This window comes from Nomascus leucogenys, chromosome 22a (genome assembly GCF_006542625.1).
Source record: "Nomascus leucogenys isolate Asia chromosome 22a, Asia_NLE_v1, whole genome shotgun sequence".
Classification (NCBI taxonomy): Eukaryota; Metazoa; Chordata; class Mammalia; order Primates; family Hylobatidae; genus Nomascus; species Nomascus leucogenys.
The window spans coordinates 107168852-107187078 of NC_044402.1; the positions used below are offsets into that span (position 1 = coordinate 107168852).

Genomic DNA, 18227 nt, shown 5'->3' on the forward strand with positions numbered 1-18227 from the left:
CAATGGGAACATCTTGCATAACTATGGTACAATATTACAACTAGGAAACAGTGGTATAATCCAAATTTATTCAGATGTTACCAGTTTTACATGCACTCAATTGTGTGTGTGTGTGTGTATGTGTGTGTGTATGTATTTAGTTCTTTGCTAAGCCTATTCTCCAGCAGAAGCATCAAGATAGAAAATTAGGCCATCAATTCAGTAATTTACATGATACTTGAGGAAGACAGTTGCATGCATCCGTGTAGGTCACACGCTTGAATGTTACTCCAGAGGCATTCACAGTAAGAATGGCCCTTCATGCAGAGATCGGACTCTGCCATTTCTTCCTTCCTTCTTCATCCTCTACTCGCCCCCCTAACCCCCAACCTTCACTCTGAACTGCAGAACTAAGATACATAAGTAGGGAAGGAGATCAAAAAACAAAACTTGTTTTCTTCATAGTTCACACCAAACTATTAAAAGAAAGGTAGAAGTCTTAATTCTTTTAATACAGTTGTGCAACTGCATTTTGTCATCACACCAAGACGCATTTGAGCCTGGACTCCATTTCACTTCAAATTGGGCAAGGTGATTTGATCAACAAGGGCAGAGAAGGCCCTGCATACTCGCTGAGCTCCACTGTACAGGTCCATGTTTGCTGAAGACTCCGGGCCTGAAATCAACAAACAGGAGAGTCTTTTAGAGAAACATACCTGTAGGTTCTCATGAAGATCTTGGTAAAGCTCTCACACGGAGAAGAAACAGAATCCATTTTGCTTCAGTTCTCGAGGACAATGTCCTTAAGTTAGCTAGCAAATAAGATGGCTATTATTTACCATGATCATTACTACGAATTCAGTCAGGCATAGGTTCTTAAGAAGCAATTTCCCATGGCTCCTTGCACAAATCGGAGTAGCCAGAACGCCCATTATTGAGCAGTGGCTCCAAAATTCTGTTGTGTATAAAAATCACCTGGAGAGTGTTAAAACAGATTTCTGGACCTCACCTACATAGTTCAGAGTTCAGGTGGGACGGAGCCTGAGCATTTATATTTATTGTTAAGTTCCCAGGTGATGCTGATGAGGCTAGTCCAGACGCCACATTTTGAGAACCAGTGCTCTATAGTTACCTGATTAATGGTTTGAGTGTCCCCTGTGATCTGTCATAATAGGAATTGTGGTGTAGAAAGATCTACGATTTGGCAGGTAACAACTAAAATTTTGATATGCATAATCTTTAACTTAAAGAGTTCTGTTTTTAGGAATTGATCTTACAAACATATTTACATTTGTGCATAAAGATATATGTCATAAGGATACACGCCAAAGTATTTTTGTGATAAAAATTGGAAGCAACTTAATTATATACCAATAAATAAATTATAGTGCGTTTGTACCCTGGCATATTATGCAGCATTTTAAAAATGACATTCCTCAATGTCTAAGATATTGAACAAGTGAAGAAAGCAAAAGCATAGTATGATCTAACTTACGTTGAAAAAGTAAAGACATACATATGTGCATAGAAAACAGTTTGAAGGAAACTCACTAAACTGTTAATAGTGGTTATCTCTGAAAAACAGGTGGAAGAGAGTGAAGAGCATGAAGATGAATTCATTTTTTTAAAAAATCTGTGCACTTTGCATTTTAATTTACAATAAACATGCAGTGTTACATTATTTGTGTAATTAATAAAAATAAGATCACAGGAAATGAAAACATGGGGAGATTTATCTTGTTAGTTGTTTACTTTTTAGCTACATAATTTATATTGTGGGTCCATCTGTGCTGTTTTTTGTTGAACATAAGGCTAGAGGGTTCATGCATTTTTTATCCCACTTATCACTCCAATACCGCTCCAGAGGACCTTGACTAAATAATATTTTATTGTCTGACTAACAAACCTTGTCCAGAGGCAAACTTTTTAGGACATTGTTTCTCAGGCCACAGTGATAAAAACTTAAAATACAGCAATAAATAAATAGGAAAGCCATAATCAATCTCACATACTGTAATTTTTCTTGTTATTCGTTGTTTTCTTTTTCAGCTCTAGTCTCTTGAAATATTAAAAATAGCCAAAAATACGCACCTAACGCCTAGCATGTTGCTTGGCATATACTTGGAATTAAATAAATGTAAGGACTGAATTAATATAGCACATAGGTAGAGACCTGATGAGATGTTAGATGGAACACTTGTGAAATTGGCAGTCCAGAGAAAATCACAATGACAAAATAATTCACTTAAATGCAATTAAAAGTCTATCTAGTCTTCAAATAAATCAGGGATGTGAGAGTAGACTACAAGAATGATAGATGTAGAAATGAAAAAGTATTAGGTTTTTTAGTCTATGTTCACTCTTCTGGGCAACTGGAATACTGAGCCCATATCTTATTTACAATAATTAATTAAGCAAGCCAATATGTATTGAATAGCTACTCTGTACTAAGACCTTTCCCTTGAGCTCCAGATTGTACATGTTGATTGTCTCTGTGATGTCTTCATTGGGATATCTCTCAGGCAATTCACAATATGTTCAAAACAGAACTCTTGATTTGCCAACCGCATGACAGTTTTCCCAGCTTTCCCCATTGCAGTAAGTGTATCACCACCCATTCAGGGCAACACCGTCATCTCTTGGCTAGACTACAGTAGGCTTTTACCTGGTCTCTTTGCTCACCCCTTGCCTTTCTCTAAGTCACTCTCCACACAATGCCAGAATGTTTTAAAAATAGGAACATACCCCACTTCAAAATAAATGTCCAGTGCCAAGCACAGTGCTTGGCACACAGCAAATGCTTGATTAATATTTGTTGAATGAATGAGTGATTGAATGATGAACCAACTAGACTATTTTTTTGCCTTCATGGAGCTTAAATGCTGGAAATCTATTTTTTCCCACTAATTACTTCTGTGTATATCTGTATCTATATCTATCTATCTATCTATCTATCTATCTATGAAGCAATGAATATAGTTAATACTCGGACAACATGAATTTGAACTATGTGAGCCAACTAATTCACGGATTTTCTTCTACCTCTGCCACACCTGAGAAAGCAAGAGCAACACCTCCTCTAACTCCTTCTTTTCAGCCTACTCAATGTGAAGATGATGAGGATGAAGATCTTTATGATGATCTACTCCCTGTTGATGAATAGTAAATATATTTTCTCTTCCTTATGATTCCCTTAATAACATTTTCTTTTTTCTAGCTTACTTTATTGTAAGAATGCAATATATGATACAAATAACATACAAAATATTTGTCAATCAACTGTTTATTTTACTGGTAAGGCTTTTGTTCAACAGTAGGCTATTAGTAGTTAAGTTTTAGAGGAGTAAAAAGTTATATGCTGATTTTTGGCAGCATGGAGGGTCAGTGCCCTTAACTTTTACATTGCTCAAGGGTCAACTGTGTATCCATTACTATTCCAGTAAACACTTCTAGGATTCCCAGGCAACATTTGAGATTACCTTATAAACAAATGAGATACAAATAAAGCGCTCTCCTGAGCTTGGTCATTTCCTTAGAATTTGCTAAATTTGAAGTTTTATTTTCTGATTACTTAATACTTTTGAGTGATGGTTCTAGATGGAGAAAAAAGGAACAGGAATAAACCTCCTGCTCCCCACTCTTAACCATGCTCTCGTACATATAAGATCATGGCATATGCAAATAGAGATCATTTTACTTGTTCCTTTCTGATTGGGATGACTCTTCTTTCTTTTTCTTGTGTAATTACTCTGGCTAGGACTTCCAGTACTATGTTGAACAGATGTAGTGAAAATAGGCATCCTTGCTTTGTTCCTGATCTTAAACAAAAAAACTTCAGCTTTTCACCTTTAAGAAAAAGGAATATGTGTTAGCTGTGGGTTTTTCTTATTTGGACTTTATTATGTTGAGATAATTTCTTTCTATTCCTAGTTTGTTGAGAGTTTCTCATGAGAGTGTAGTGAATTCTGTAAAATGCTTTTTTCCTGTATCTATTGTGATGATTGTGTGATTTTTTTTTTTTTTTGAGACGGAGTCTTGCTCTGTTGCCCAGGCTGGAGTGCAGTGATGTGATCATAGCTCACTGTAACTTTGAACTCCTGGGCTCAAATGATTCTCTTGTCTCAGTCTCTTGAGTAGCTAGGATTATAGGCATGTGTCACCATGCCCAGCTAAATTTTCTTTTTCTTTGAGATAGGGTCTTGCTCTGTCACCCAGGCTGGAGTCACTGCAGCCTTGATCTTCCAGGCTCAAGGCATCCTCCTGCTTCAGCCTCTTGAGTAGCTGGGACTGCAGGCATGTACCTACACATCCAGCTAATTAATTTTTTTTTTTTTTTTTGGTAGAGATAGGGTCTTGACAAGTTGCTCAGGCTGGTCTCAAACTCCTGGCCTCAATTGGTCCTCCTACCTCAGCCTCCCAAAGCACTAGGATTATCGGCTTGAGCCACCATGACTGGTCATTGATTTCTTCTTTGACCCATTGGTTGTTCAAGAATGTGTTGTGTAGTTTAACATCTCTATACATTTTTTAGTTTTCCTTCTGGTATTAATTTCTAGTTTTATTTCACTGTGGTTGGAAAAGATATTTGGCATGATTTCAATCTTCTTAAATTTGTTAAGACTTGTTTTGTGCATTAACGTATGATCTATCCCAGAAAATGTTCCATGTTTGCTGGAGAAGAATGTATATTCTGCACTATTGGGTGAAATAGTCTTTATATGTCTCTCAGGCCTATTTGGTTTACTGTGTTGTTGAAGTCTATTATTTCCTTATTGATTTTCTGTCTGAAGGTTCTAATCATTATTGAAAGTGGGTTATTGAAGTCCCCTACTATTATTCTATCACTCTCTATTTCTCAATTCAGTTTTGTCAATGATTGCTTTGTATATTTAGGTGCTCTGATGTTTGGTGTATATATTATAATAATTATAGTATCTTCTGGGTAAATTGACCCTTTTATCATTTTATAATGACTTCTTTGTCACTTGCATGAGTTTTTGACCTAAAGTCAATTTTGTCTCGTATAACTATAGCCACCCCTGCTATTTTGAATACCATTAACATAAAATATCTTTTTCCATACCTTCATTTTCAGCCTTTGTGTCCTTAAATCTGAAGTGACTCTTTTGTAGACAGCATACAGTTGGGTCTTTTCCTTCAATCCATTCAGGAACTGTATGTATATCTTTTGATTGGAGGCTTTAATCCATTTATATTCAATAATTATTGATAGGGGAGGACAATTTTGCCATTTGGAGAGTTACTTTCTGTTTTTTAGTTGTATTGCCCCTCTTCTTCTAGTTTGCTGTCTTTTTTTTAATATTATTTCATTCTTTTCTTTTGTGCATCTTTGACAGCTATTATATTTGCACTTACTATGAGGCTTATATAAAATATCTTATAGTAATAACAGCCTATTTTGGCTGATAATAACTTCACTTCAATTGCATTCAAAAAGTTTTCACTTTTAGTCCCCATACACTTTTCTAAATAGTCTTTTTTTTTTCTTTTTTTTAAGACAGAGTTTCACTCTTGTTGCCCAGGCTGGAGTGCAATGGTGTGATCTTGGCTCACCGCAACCTCCGCTTCCCAGGTTCAAGTGATTCTCCTGCCTCAGCCTCCTAACTGGGATTACAGGCGCATGCCACCACACCCGGCTAATTTTGTAGTTTTAGTAGAGACGGGTTTTCTACATGTTGGTCAGGCTGGTCTTGAACTCCCAATCTCAGGTGATCCGCCCACCTCGGCTTCCCAAAGTACTGGGATTATAGGCGTGAGCCATCTCGCCCAGCCATCCCCATACACTTTTCTTTTTGGTTTGTTTGTTTTTATTTTGTTCATTGTTTTGTTGTTGTTTTCATTTTAGAGATGGGATCTTGTTGTCTTGCCCAGAATGGAGTGCAGTGGTGTGATTAGCTCATTGTAACCTCGAACACCAAGGCTCAAGTGCCCCTCCCTCCTCAGCCTCCTAAGTAGATATGACTATAGGCATGCGTCACCACACCACACATCTTTACAGAAATTTTTCAAGCAGTTCCCTGATTCAGCCTCTCAAAGTGCTGGGATTACAGATGTGAGCCACCACATCCAGCCCACATTTTGTTACTGACATCACAATTTACATATTTTTGTATTGTATATTCATTAACATATTTTAATGTTATTTTTAATACTTGAGTCTTTTAACTTTTATATTAAAATTAAAATTATTTAAATACCATTATTTTCATTTTATAGTATTCTGTATTTGCCTGTATATATTTACCTTTAGTAATGAGTTTTTGGATATAGTATTTTTGATTGATAGTTTATTTCTTCTTTCAGCACTTTGAATATATTATCCCATTTCTGTGAGGTTTCTGGTGTAAAAACTGTTATAATCTTTTTTTTTTTTTTGAGACGGAGTCTCGCGCTCTCACCCAGACTGGAGTGCAGTGGCGCCATCTCGGCTCACTGCAAGCTCTGCCTCCCGGGTTCACGCCATTCTCCTGCCTCAGCCTCTCCCAGTAGCTGGGACTACGGGCGCCCGCCACCACGCTTGGCTAATTTTTTGTATTTTTAGTAGAGATGGGGTTTCACCGTGGTCTTGATCTCCTGACCTCGTGATCCGCCCTCCTCGGCCTCCCAAAGTGCTGGGATTACAAGCATGAGCCACCGCGCCCGGCCCAAACTGTTATAATCTTATAAGGGTTTCTTTCTACATGATAAGCCACTTTTCTCTTGCCACTTTCAAAATTCTCTTGTGTTTGACATTTGACAATTTGATTATAATGTGTCTCGGTGTTGAAGTCTTTCAGTTCATCTAATTCAGGGTCTGTTAGGATTCTTGAATCTGAATGTCCATTGTCTTTCTCAAATTTGAGAAGTTTTTGACCTTGTTTATTTGAATAAGCTTTCTGACCCTTTCTTTCTCCTCTGCTTCTACAAGTCCCATATTACAAATATTGGTTAGCTTAATAGCATCCCATGTGTCCCTTAAACGTTCATCACTCTTTCTTCTTTTTTCCCTTCTCATTGGATAATTTCAAATGATCTGTCTTTGGGTTTACTGATTTTTCTGCTTGATCTAGTCTGCTGTTGAACACTTCTATTGAAATTTTCAAGTCAGTTATTATATTCTTCAGCTCCAAGACTATTGTTTGGTTCTTTAAAAAATTTCTCTATCTCTTTGTTGAAATCCTCATTTCGTTCGTGTATTGTTCTCCTGGCTCATTGAGCATTTTTATGATGGTTATTTTGAATTCTCTGTCAGGTAATTCAAATATTACTATTTCATAAGGGTCCATTTTGGAGCTCTGTCTTACTTCTTTGTTGGACTATGTTTCTCTATTAATTTCTTCTTCTTTACTCTTTTTGTTGGTATCTGTGCAATAGAAAAAATAACTATCTCTCTTAGTCTTCAAGACTGGCCTCATACAGAAGAAGAGCCTTAGCAATCAGCCTAGTCAGATATTCTCGGGGGCTCTTCAAACGTTCATGCTAGTCCCAGCTGCCTTTTATTTTTAAGCATCTCTTAGGCATCTAGCATATGATGGGTCTTGTCAGTAATTTGAGACAGGTTAGACAGAAGCCCAGTCCCTTGGACAGCCCCCAGAAGAATTAGAAATTTGGATGAATGGTCCAATTGTTTCCCTCCGCAAAGTGAGAAGCTGGGATATGGGATTTATTTTCCTGCTTGCTTTGCACTGAGCATTTTGGAAAAGCTATGGTAAGTGTTTTCATGCTAATCCAAGATACCATCTTTGTTCTCAAACCATGCCCTCCTAATATCATCACTCTACTCCTCTGTCTTGACTTCTCATCACTGAAACCTATAGTGGCAAATGAATAGTAAAAAAGGATGGAAAAAGAAGCTAGAAAAATAATTTAGTAGATATATGCAAGAAATTTTACTATCAAATGGAAAAAAGTAGTTTAATAATACAGTGAAACAACAGGACTGTCTTTTTTTTTTTTTTTTTTTGCCACAGCAGAGGCAAGGAACAGCAGACACTTTTCCAAATTTATTTTTTACTGCAATTTTTATGCAAATAATTCACTACTGATTTTCAATCCAAGTTTGGAATTTAAAGAGGTTTGTGGAACTTCTACACAATTTTCTCTTTTCCATTAAGCTCTCACGGTCTTTTTTTTTTTTTTTTTTTTTGAGACAGAGTCTCACTCTGTCGCCCAGGCTGGAGTGCAGGGGAGCGATCTCAGCTCACTGCAAGCTCCGCCTCCGGGGTTCACGCCATTCTCCTGCCTCAGCCTCCCGAGTAGCTGGGACTATAGGCTCCAGCCACCAGGCCCAGCTAATTTTTTTGTATTTTTTAGTAGAGACGGGGTTTCACCATGTTAACCAGGATGGTATTGATCTCCTGACCTTGTAATCTGCCCACCTCAGCCTCCCAAAGTGCTGGGATTACAGGCATGAGCCACCATGCCTGGCCCAACAATTCTCAAAAAAAAAAAAAAAAAAAAAAACTGTATCAGTAGGGTGATTAGAAACTTCTTGCTATTATCTGATGCATCCATGATAGAGACATAAGGCAAACGAAAATGCTTTGATTTTGCTTGTTTCACTTTCCACATTTTCATCCATGTGGATATCATAGTTCTGGCTCTGATTAAGTTTGGTATACTTTTGGTAAGTATGCATAGATTATGTTTAAATTTTAAAGTGTATTTTAATAATCCACATTGCCAATGGCTAAGTGAAGTTTGAAAATAGGATCATATTCAATATCAAACTGAATAACGATATAACATAATTAGAAATAATTGGGTGAGGAGTGATATATAATGCAAAACAGTAGCCATGAAGATTAATATCGTTTCTCATGTTTAAGTGCCTTAAGGAAATAAGACTAATATAAAAGAAGTGAAAGTGAAATTTTAAATCTCAACAATTAGTATTTGCTGATTATTCAAGAAATTTTATTTTTTCTATACTTGCAAAGTATAGAATACTATAATAAAAAAGATGTGTACCATTCTGCTCATATCATAAGCACATTTATATAACAAGGCATACTTCCTGCAGAAACATCTCAATGGTTCTATTGAGATTGTGAGTGAAAGCATTAAGTAAATATTTTGAGACTTTTTAAAATATTTTCTACAAGATTTGATAATGCTAATTGTATATTTATACATTATTGCATCAACTGAATTTAGAAGTATACTTCACCTTTTTATAATTTTTCTTTTAATGATATAATGATGCATGTATATGTATATATTGATAAGGTCACTTGAAATATGAATGAATCTTTTAGCTTTAAGTATTAAACTGCACAAGTATTGGGATGCTGCCTTCTAAATATGTGTAGTAGACCTAGCCTATGGACAATCTAAAATGTGCAATAAAGCCACTACATCTGTGAGGGCTGACCCAACCCAACATTTTAGAAATTATCAGCTTTCTCCAGCTCATTTACAGAAAGAAAAATAAAAAATAAAAACAACATTAATACGCTAAAGACTAAAAAACTTTTCTATAAAGTCCAAACTTTTGGTGAAATTTTCCTAAAAAGGTCAAGTGGATATTGACTTCGCTTTGAATACTCATCATGACCCCAAAAATGTTTAGATGGAAATGCAGTGGGTGGAATTTTGCGTCAGCTTAAGAATCAGCACAAGGAGTTCCCATCCCTTGCCTTTTGAGCATACTTCTGGCATCTTTCTGAACTTGTTTTTGTTAATACAAAGATTATAACTCCAACTCAATTTACTGTAGAGTATTTTAGAATCGCCAAATAATTAGTGTACTGACTTGGTTCTACCAAGTTCTATGTAAAGCTGACATTATTATGTACTCAGTTTATAGCCCTCCAACACTTATGGGCTGAAATGTGCCCCCCTCCTACCCCAAATTTATATATTGAAGGCCTGACTAACCCCTAATGCCTCAGAATGTGACTATATTTGGAGATAGGGTCTTTAAAGAGATAATTAAGTTAAAATGAGTTCGTTAGGTTGGGCCCTAATCCAGTATACCTGGTGTCCTTATAAAAAGAAAAAATTTGGACATAGACATAGATATACACAGAAAGAAGGCCATATAAAGTTATGGGGGAAGACAGCCATCTGCAAGCCCAGGAGAGAAGTCTCAGAAGAAACCAACACTGCCGACATCCTGATCTTGGACTTCTGGCCTCCAGGACTGTGAGAAAATATATTTTGGTTCTTCGTTTAAGCCACTGAATCCGTGTTACTGTGTTATAGCAGCCCCAGCAAACTAATACACCAACTCAGAAATATTTTGAGAAGGCCCCTCTGATGCATAAACACATGAGTATTTTATCATTCATTTTATCACAAGTCTGTAGATGATCACTCCAACATAAGACAGCTTAGACTTTCTTAGAAAGAAATTTATACATAGTTGACCCTTGAACAATATAGGTTTGAACTGTATGGGTTCAAATCCACTTATATGTGAATTTTCTTCTGCCTCTGCCACTTCTGGGACAGCAAGACAAACCCCTCCTCCTCCCTTTTCTCCTCCTTAGCCTACTTAACATGAAAATAATGAGGTTGAAGACCTTTATAAAGATCCACTTGCACTTAAATGTATTTATCTTTCTATGATTTTGAAAACATTTTCTTTTTTTCTAGCTTTGTTATAACAGTATATAATACATATGACATACAAAATGTGTGTTAATCAACCATTTATGTTCATTGATAAGGCTTCCAGTCAACAGTAGGCTATTATAAAGTTTTGGGGATTAAAAGTTACATGCAAATTTTTAACTGTGCAGTGGGCCAGCATCCCTAATCCCTGCATTGTGTAAAAATCAACTGTGTATGTATGTGTATAAATAGTTCCTGACTTATGATGGATTGACTTACCATTTTTTTTATTTTATGATGGTGCAAAAGTGATATGTGTTTAGTAGGAAATAATACTTCAAATTTTGAATTTTGATCATTTTCCAGGCTAGCAATATGTGGTATCTTGTGAAGTCGGGCAGCAGCAGTGAGCCCACATCTCCCAGTCAGCCACATAATCACAAGGGTAAATGATCAGTAGTGTATTCCACAGTGTATTATATTTAATGACTTACATGATATATTCAACACTTTATTATAAAGTAGGCTTTGTGTTTGATGATTTTGCCCAACTGTAGGCTAATGTAAGTGTTCTGAGCACATTTAAGGTAGGCTAGGTTAAGCTGTAATGTTTGGTAAGTTAGGTATACTGAATGCATTTTCTACCTAACAATATTTTCAACTTACGTTGGGTTTGTCAAGATGTAACCCCATTGTAAACGAGAAGGATCTCTCTCTATATATGTAAAGATAACAAAATACCCTAATGAGAAATAAGACAATGGCACTCCAAAACAGAAGCAGTAACTAAAGAAGGATCTTTTCTAAAGCCTTCAGAATTCAGCAATGAATCATAGCTTATGAAGAAGATAATAATGATGATATTACTTATAATATAGAAACCGTATTCAATTCTCTTCTAGAAGGAGAGTTACAATATTATGTCACCATTTTTAAATGGTGACATAGGCAGCCCAGGTATATATGATTTAGGGATACTGATAATAATAACAATATTTTGCAATAACAAAATAATAAGCATTTACTGAATGCTCACTATATGCCAGGTTCTATACTAAAGTCTTACATGGTTTATCACCTTTAATACTCACAACAGCCCTATGAATTAGGTAATCCTAAAAATCAAGTTCAGAGATGCTACTGATAACCAATAGATTCAGAGTGCTGCTACATACTAGATGAACTGGAGCTGTTGGGCTGTTATAAAATCAGGTTTTTAAAAAGGCAGCTTGAATCCTTGGCCATCACGATGTCTATGGATTGTGAAAGCCTTACCTGATGGCATTTCTAGTTTGAAGGCATCCATAAGTTTTGACAACAGTTCTTGCAGTTCCTCTTCCTCCAGCTCATCCTTTCTCTCCCTGATGTTACCTGCCTCTTTCTTTTCCACAGCTGCCAGAGCAGGACTGCTCATTTCAGCAAGAACCATTTTGGGCATGTCCTGCTTCAGTCCCTCCTGACAACTGGGTAGGGCGCTGATGACTTTCTTCGGCATCTTTTGTGTTTGGCTTTGTGCCCTGGTGCTGTGCAAAGTGGTCTCTGGTGATTCTGGATTTTGCAGAGCATGCTCTGCATTTGTGTGACTTCTGTGACTTCTGTCAACCTCATCAGGGTTAGGAAGAGGTTCCCATCTTGAAGCATCTTCAGTGGCATTCTTGATATGCAAATAATCCCCTCCCTTTGGAACCTTTTCAGTTGAAGAATGGTCAACCTTGTTCCCCACATTTTGAAAGGAAGAAGACGAAGGACCGGGTGGCTGCAACCTTGCCTGGGGAAGCAAAACTTTATTTATGAAGAAATTAACGTTTATCCTACTTTTTCATAAATGCATTACATTTCAACATTCCAACAGAACATTCTAATGCAAGACTTTTCTTTCTCTTCTGTAAATATATTATCATTACTATTAATTTTAATTTATTCTGCTAATTCTGTGTCAACCTAAAACTCTCTACAAGAGTTGGAACAGCTCAGATTCTAAAATAACAGAGGGAATAATTACAAGAAATTTAGGAAAATCCTGGGTTCTAAAAAGCCCAGGTTCTAAAAGTACCATAAGGAATTTCTGAAAACATAAGCATATGTTGAATTGACAGATAAAAATTATTACGATAAAGCGTTTTATAATAGTCTTTCTGGTAGGTGTGTTGTGAAGCGTTTCACAGTAAGTCACAGGGAGAAAATCCGGGGATGTGCTCCGCTTGAAGCACAGTTCTCATTGTGTGGCCCACAGAGCCAGGAGATCCCCAAGACCCTTCTAAGGCTTGTGATGTCAAAATTATGTTCATAAGGATACTTAGATGTTGTTTATTGTACTGACATGTGCACTGATGATGCAAAATCAGTAAGTAAAGCTATTGGTACTTTAGCGTGAATCAAGGCAGCGTCACCAAACAGTGCTAATAATCAGGGTATTCTTCACCCTCATACACTAGCAGTGAAAAAAAAAAGCCAGTTCTGCTTAAGAACACCTTTGATGGAATAGAAAAGTTCTTAGTTTTAAAAATATGAACACATGTCTTTTAAATATTATGTGTGATGAAGTGGGAAGTGTGCATAAGACACTTCTGATGTGTACTGAAATACGAAAGGGTTGCCTCTTGTGTCAAAGACTGTGTGACAGACTATGGTTATTCAGACTTGGGTATTTGTCAAACAGTTTCTCAAAAATGAACAAGCAAGAATGTCACTGCAAGGAAAACAATTAACAGTATTTGCTGTCAGTTATAACAGTTAAGGCCGGGCGCAGTGGCTCACATCTGTAATCCCAGCACTTTGGGAGGTAGAGGTGGGAGGATTGCTTGACGCCAGGAGTTCGAGACCAGTCTGGACAACATAGTGAGACCCCCCCTCTCTACAAAAATAAAAATAAAAATTAGCTGAGTGTGCTGGCATGAGCCTGAGATCCTAGCTAGCCACGAGGTTGAGGCGGGAGGATTGCTTGAGCCCCAGGAGTTTGAGGCTGCAGCGAGCTGTGATCCTGCCACTGTACTCCAGCCTGGATGACAGAGCAAGACCCTGTCTAAAATGTATATTTATATACATAAAAAACAGGCTTTCAATCAAAACTTAGAATTTTGGAAAACTTGCATCCTACCACTATGAGCTTGATAGCTTTCCAATTAGGCAATTTTGTAATGACATTGGTAGTGACATTAATGAACATGAATTTTTTTGACCCCGTATAATAAAATGGATGAGCATTAGGACATGCAGCATAGCTCAGTGAACCAATATTTTCCAAATGACCAATGTATAATGTTACACAATCATGCGTGGCTAAGAGACCCACTTAAAAACCATGTAAGAGCACTGGATTTTAATGAAACAGTGTGACATAAATATGGTTTCAAATTAAAGTCTCCTTTAAGAAGCTGTCATATATCACGTTTTGGTGTAGTATTAAAGAGAAGTATGCCTCGGTATCTGAAAGGCTATTAATACACTTCTCTCTTTTTCAACTGCAAATCTGTGTGAGATCTGATTTCTTCAGATATTTCAACCGAAACGCATTGCAGCAGATTGATTGCTGAAGTAGTTACAAAAATTCAGCTGTCTTTTATTAAGCCAGGTATTTAAAGAGATTTGTGGAAAAGATAAAGCAATGCCGCTGTTCTAAGGTTTTTAGAAAAACATATTGTTTAAAAATGTTATCTGTATATTTAATGGGCTTATTATTTTTATGTTTTAGTGAATACATTTTAACTTCTCAGTTTTAATTTGCATTAATTTTATTACTTATTTAATTTATTTAACAACTCAGTTTTTTCAGTAATTTTATTATTTATTTAATTTTATTTTATTATTCATTTAATTTTCGTTAATTCATTTTCATTTTGTTTCTGTGGTTATAACAACAGATATTGATGCAAACAGGTATAACCACAGAACCAAAATCCCCTCGGGGTTCTCAAATATTTTTAAGAATGTACGGGGATCCTGAAATCACAAGGTTAAAAAACCAATGCTATAAAGAATCACTTTGCCCCAAAGTCTATTGTTTATAAGTATTACAGATCCTGTTGTCTTTCAATGGCACTACCTTCATGGAGGGATAGGATATAGCCTGGATGAGGAAGTGGGAGGTCAGGGTACGGGGAGAAGAGGCAAGGGAAGAGGCTGATCAAAGTAAGGTGGGAAGCTCCTCCCTTGGCTGAAGGACACAAGGTTAGACTTCCAGACAGTCCAGATGGCCAGTGTCGGTCACATTTTATACCTGTAGGTCCTGTCTTATCTGCTGTAGCTTGGTCCATAGACTATCCTGGTTGGTTTTGAGTTTGTGAATCTTTGTTTCAAATCGGCAACTTCTTTCTTCCTGGGAGGCGTATATAGCTTGCAACTTGTCTTTGTATTGGTTTAACTGTTTTTTAAGGAGCCTGAAAAGAGAACAGATTTGAATGGTTTGGAAGGGCAAGAGGCCAGCACACTAATTAGAGCCCTGGTAAGATGTATTCCAGTCCTTTTTGTGGGAAAAGATGCTGGAAAATCCTGTGTCTCAATTGTGTGTTTTTTTTGAGACGGAGCCTCGCTCTGTCTTCTAGGCTGGAGAATGCAGTGGCGCAATCTTGGTTCACTGCAAACTCTGCCTCTTGGGTTCAAGTGATTCTCCTGCCTCAGCCTCCTGAGTAGCTGGGATTAAGGCATGCGCCACCACGCCTGGCTATCGGAAAACCCTGTGCCCCAACTGTTATCTCACATTGATCAATATTGTTGACACTGTTTGTTCACCATGTGCAGCTGCCTTTGTGTGTATTATGGATATGATTCCACTAAGCATTCCACTGGCTTTAGAAGTATTTCAGAAAACTCACCAGGCATATTACAGATTACTTTTGACCGCTTGCCTCTACTGGCTACTTAAATAGGAATATTGACTTTATACATTATCCTTTTGTCTAGAAATACTCCATTCAGAATGATAGTACACCCGTCGTGGCTAAACACCCAACGCTTGACCAGGAACACAGGGGAGGAAGAATATTGCAATTCATGGATTGTAGGTCTGCTTCGGCTTCTCTTTTTGTCTAGTTGTTCATTGGTTTAAGAATGAACCAAGAAGCTGGGTGCACTCACTCGTGGGCGTGTGCGTGTGTGTGTGTGTGTGTGTGTGTTTGTGTGTTATCTTAGTGCTTTAGGCGGCCAAGTTGGGGTATCCCTTGAGGCCAGGAAATTGAGACCAGCCTGGGCAACATAGCAAGACCTCATCTACACACACACACACACACACACACACACACACAAACACACACAAATTAGCTGAGTGTGGTGGCACCTGTAGTCACAGCTACTTGGAAGGCTGAGGCAGGAGGATCACTTGAGCCCAGGAGTTAGAGGTTACAGTGAGCTATAACTGCACCACTGCTCTCCAGCCTGGCTGACAGAGCGAGACTCTGTCTCTAAAAAAATATGAACCAAGTAGTCAGGGTAATCAGGGCAATTCTTTAAAACAAAAGGCAGGGTATGTTGCTCTTCTGCTCAGAACCCTCCAGGGGCTCCCTCTTCATTTAGAGTAAATGAAAGTCCTTACAGAGGTGGACAAGCCCCACAACTGGCTCCTCTTTGAACACCCCAGGCCTGTTCCCTACTTAGAGTCTGCTCTTCCACTCCCTCTGCCTGGATGCTCTTTCTTCCCCAGGTCATTGCTCAGTTCCCTCCCCCACCTCCTTCAAGTCTTTGCTCTCAAGGCGCCTTTTCAGTGAGGCATTCTCTGACTGCCCTACTTGAATACACAAACGACAACCCCAACCTCTCCTCCAGCATGGCCAAACTCTTCCCTTCTTTATTTGTCTCTGTGGCATTTTTCCATGTCTAATTACTACAGAGCCTGAAGAGTCCAGCCTTCAAACTTCCAGACAGCCATACACTGTGACATACTACAGGCTTTACTTATTATTTTGCTTATATATTACCTACTCTACTCCTTACTTAATTGCTTATTGTCTCTTTATTCTGGCAACTTTGCATGTGTGTGTATGTGTGTTGCTATGTCTTCTGGATCAGGCCTAAAATAGTTCCTGTCATATAGCAGGTTTACAACTAAAAATGTCTAAATAAAGTAGTTTTATTTGATCACTGCTGTTAGCATATTTGTGGAATTTGTGGAAATTGGCTGTCTGGTATGAAATGCAACATTTCTCAGTGTTAGAACCTGTGAAATTCCTAATTCCATAGAGCTTTGGGAGGTCTTGAAATTTAGTTTGGGCTCCCATGCAAAGCAGGCATCTCTGAAAGATAGCCCTCTAACTTCCAGACAGTCACACTCAGGTGAAACAGGAGTCTGACTCTAAAATCCTTGCTCGTAATTAGCGTTTCAGGTATATCTTTATGATGGGTTTCTCAGAAAGGAGTAGCCCGGGGTTTTACACAGCCAACAACAAAGAAACATTCTCAGACAGCCTGTCTAGACAGTGTTCTCTGGACCCAAAGTGTTGTGCTTATTATGACCACTAACGATGTCAGGCTCTCTCTTTTCCTCATGTTGTCCACCACCCATGTCCGCTTCCTCCACTCTGGCCCACCCACCAGGTCTGGACAACTAGAAGACACACATCCCTATCCTTCCACAATCCAGGTGAAAGAAGACAGGACTCTGTCAGAAATCCAGTTCTTTTCTTCTTCTGCTTCTTTTTAAAGAAGAGATGCTTATGGGTTGTTTCTAGTAAATACAATTCACCTGGTGCCAATATTTCCAGCAACTGGGAGCCCAGGACTTTGCAGGCAATTAGGAACTCATAACAAACGGTGCAGGTTATCTAAGAAATAATTCCTTTCAAACGACCTGAAATCTGCCTTTCTATACTTTTATATCTTTATATGTATTCCTGCTTTCTGGTGGGGGCTAAGCAGCTTGAATCTCCCATGTATTAACTGTTCAAATGAAACACAAATACTCCCTAGGCAAGCTAATCATGCCCAAAGCAGTGAAATGTTATTTAATTTGTCCATTACTGATATGGTTTGGCTGTGTCCCCCCCAAATTTCATCTTGAATTGTAATCCCCATCATCCCCACGTGTCAAGGGCAGGACCAGGTGGAGGTAATTAAATCATGAGGGCGGTTTTCCCCATACTGTTCTCATGATAGTGAGTGAGTCTCACGAGATCTGATGGTTTTATAAGCATCTGGCATTTCCCCTGCTTGCCCTCACTCCATCCTGCCACCCTGTGAAGAAGGTGTCTGCTTCTCCTTTGCCTTCCACCATGATTGTAAGTTTCCTGAGGCCTCCCCAGCAATGTGGAACTGTGAGTCAATTAAACCTCTTCGCTTTATAAATTACCCAGTCTCAGGTATTTCTTCATAGCAGTGTGAGATTGGACTAATAAATTTACCTAGCACAGTGTAGATTAATAATATATAACTAGTAATTGAATAGTTCTCTTTCTGTTAATGTGTCTGAGACTGTCGCTTTTAAAATAATCAGTGACATAATTGAGGGACTTTCCTTTAATCCCTTAAAATTTGGTCTTTATTAACTGCCTCACTGTTCCAGTCTATTAAATCTCAGTGATCCAAGACTGTAATTGTTTATTACCTAGGGGTTTTGGTATCATGTCACACACACATTTGAGAACTGGGCTCTCTACAGTTTCATCCAAATTATTGATAAAAATGATGGTGCAGACAGGAACAAAGATGGAGCTTCATGTTATATTTCATTCAGTAATCAGCCTTACACTTTGGTACACTTTGTA

At 37.9% G+C, this 18227-nt stretch overlaps 1 protein-coding gene across 1 annotated transcript in view; it reads right to left on the bottom strand.

The window, feature by feature from the left end:
* Window positions 1–357: 357 nt before the first annotated feature.
* Window positions 358–18227, bottom strand: part of DYTN (dystrotelin) — a 66651-nt gene continuing 48781 nt past the window's right edge. Inside the window, exons 10-12 of the mRNA XM_003253989.2 lie at window positions 14753–14912; window positions 11812–12304; window positions 358–655 (exon numbers count right to left, since the gene is read on the bottom strand). Of these exons, the coding sequence (XP_003254037.2) occupies window positions 552–655; window positions 11812–12304; window positions 14753–14912 (757 nt within the window). The 3' untranslated portion in view covers window positions 358–551. The remainder of the gene's footprint in view (window positions 656–11811; window positions 12305–14752; window positions 14913–18227) is intronic.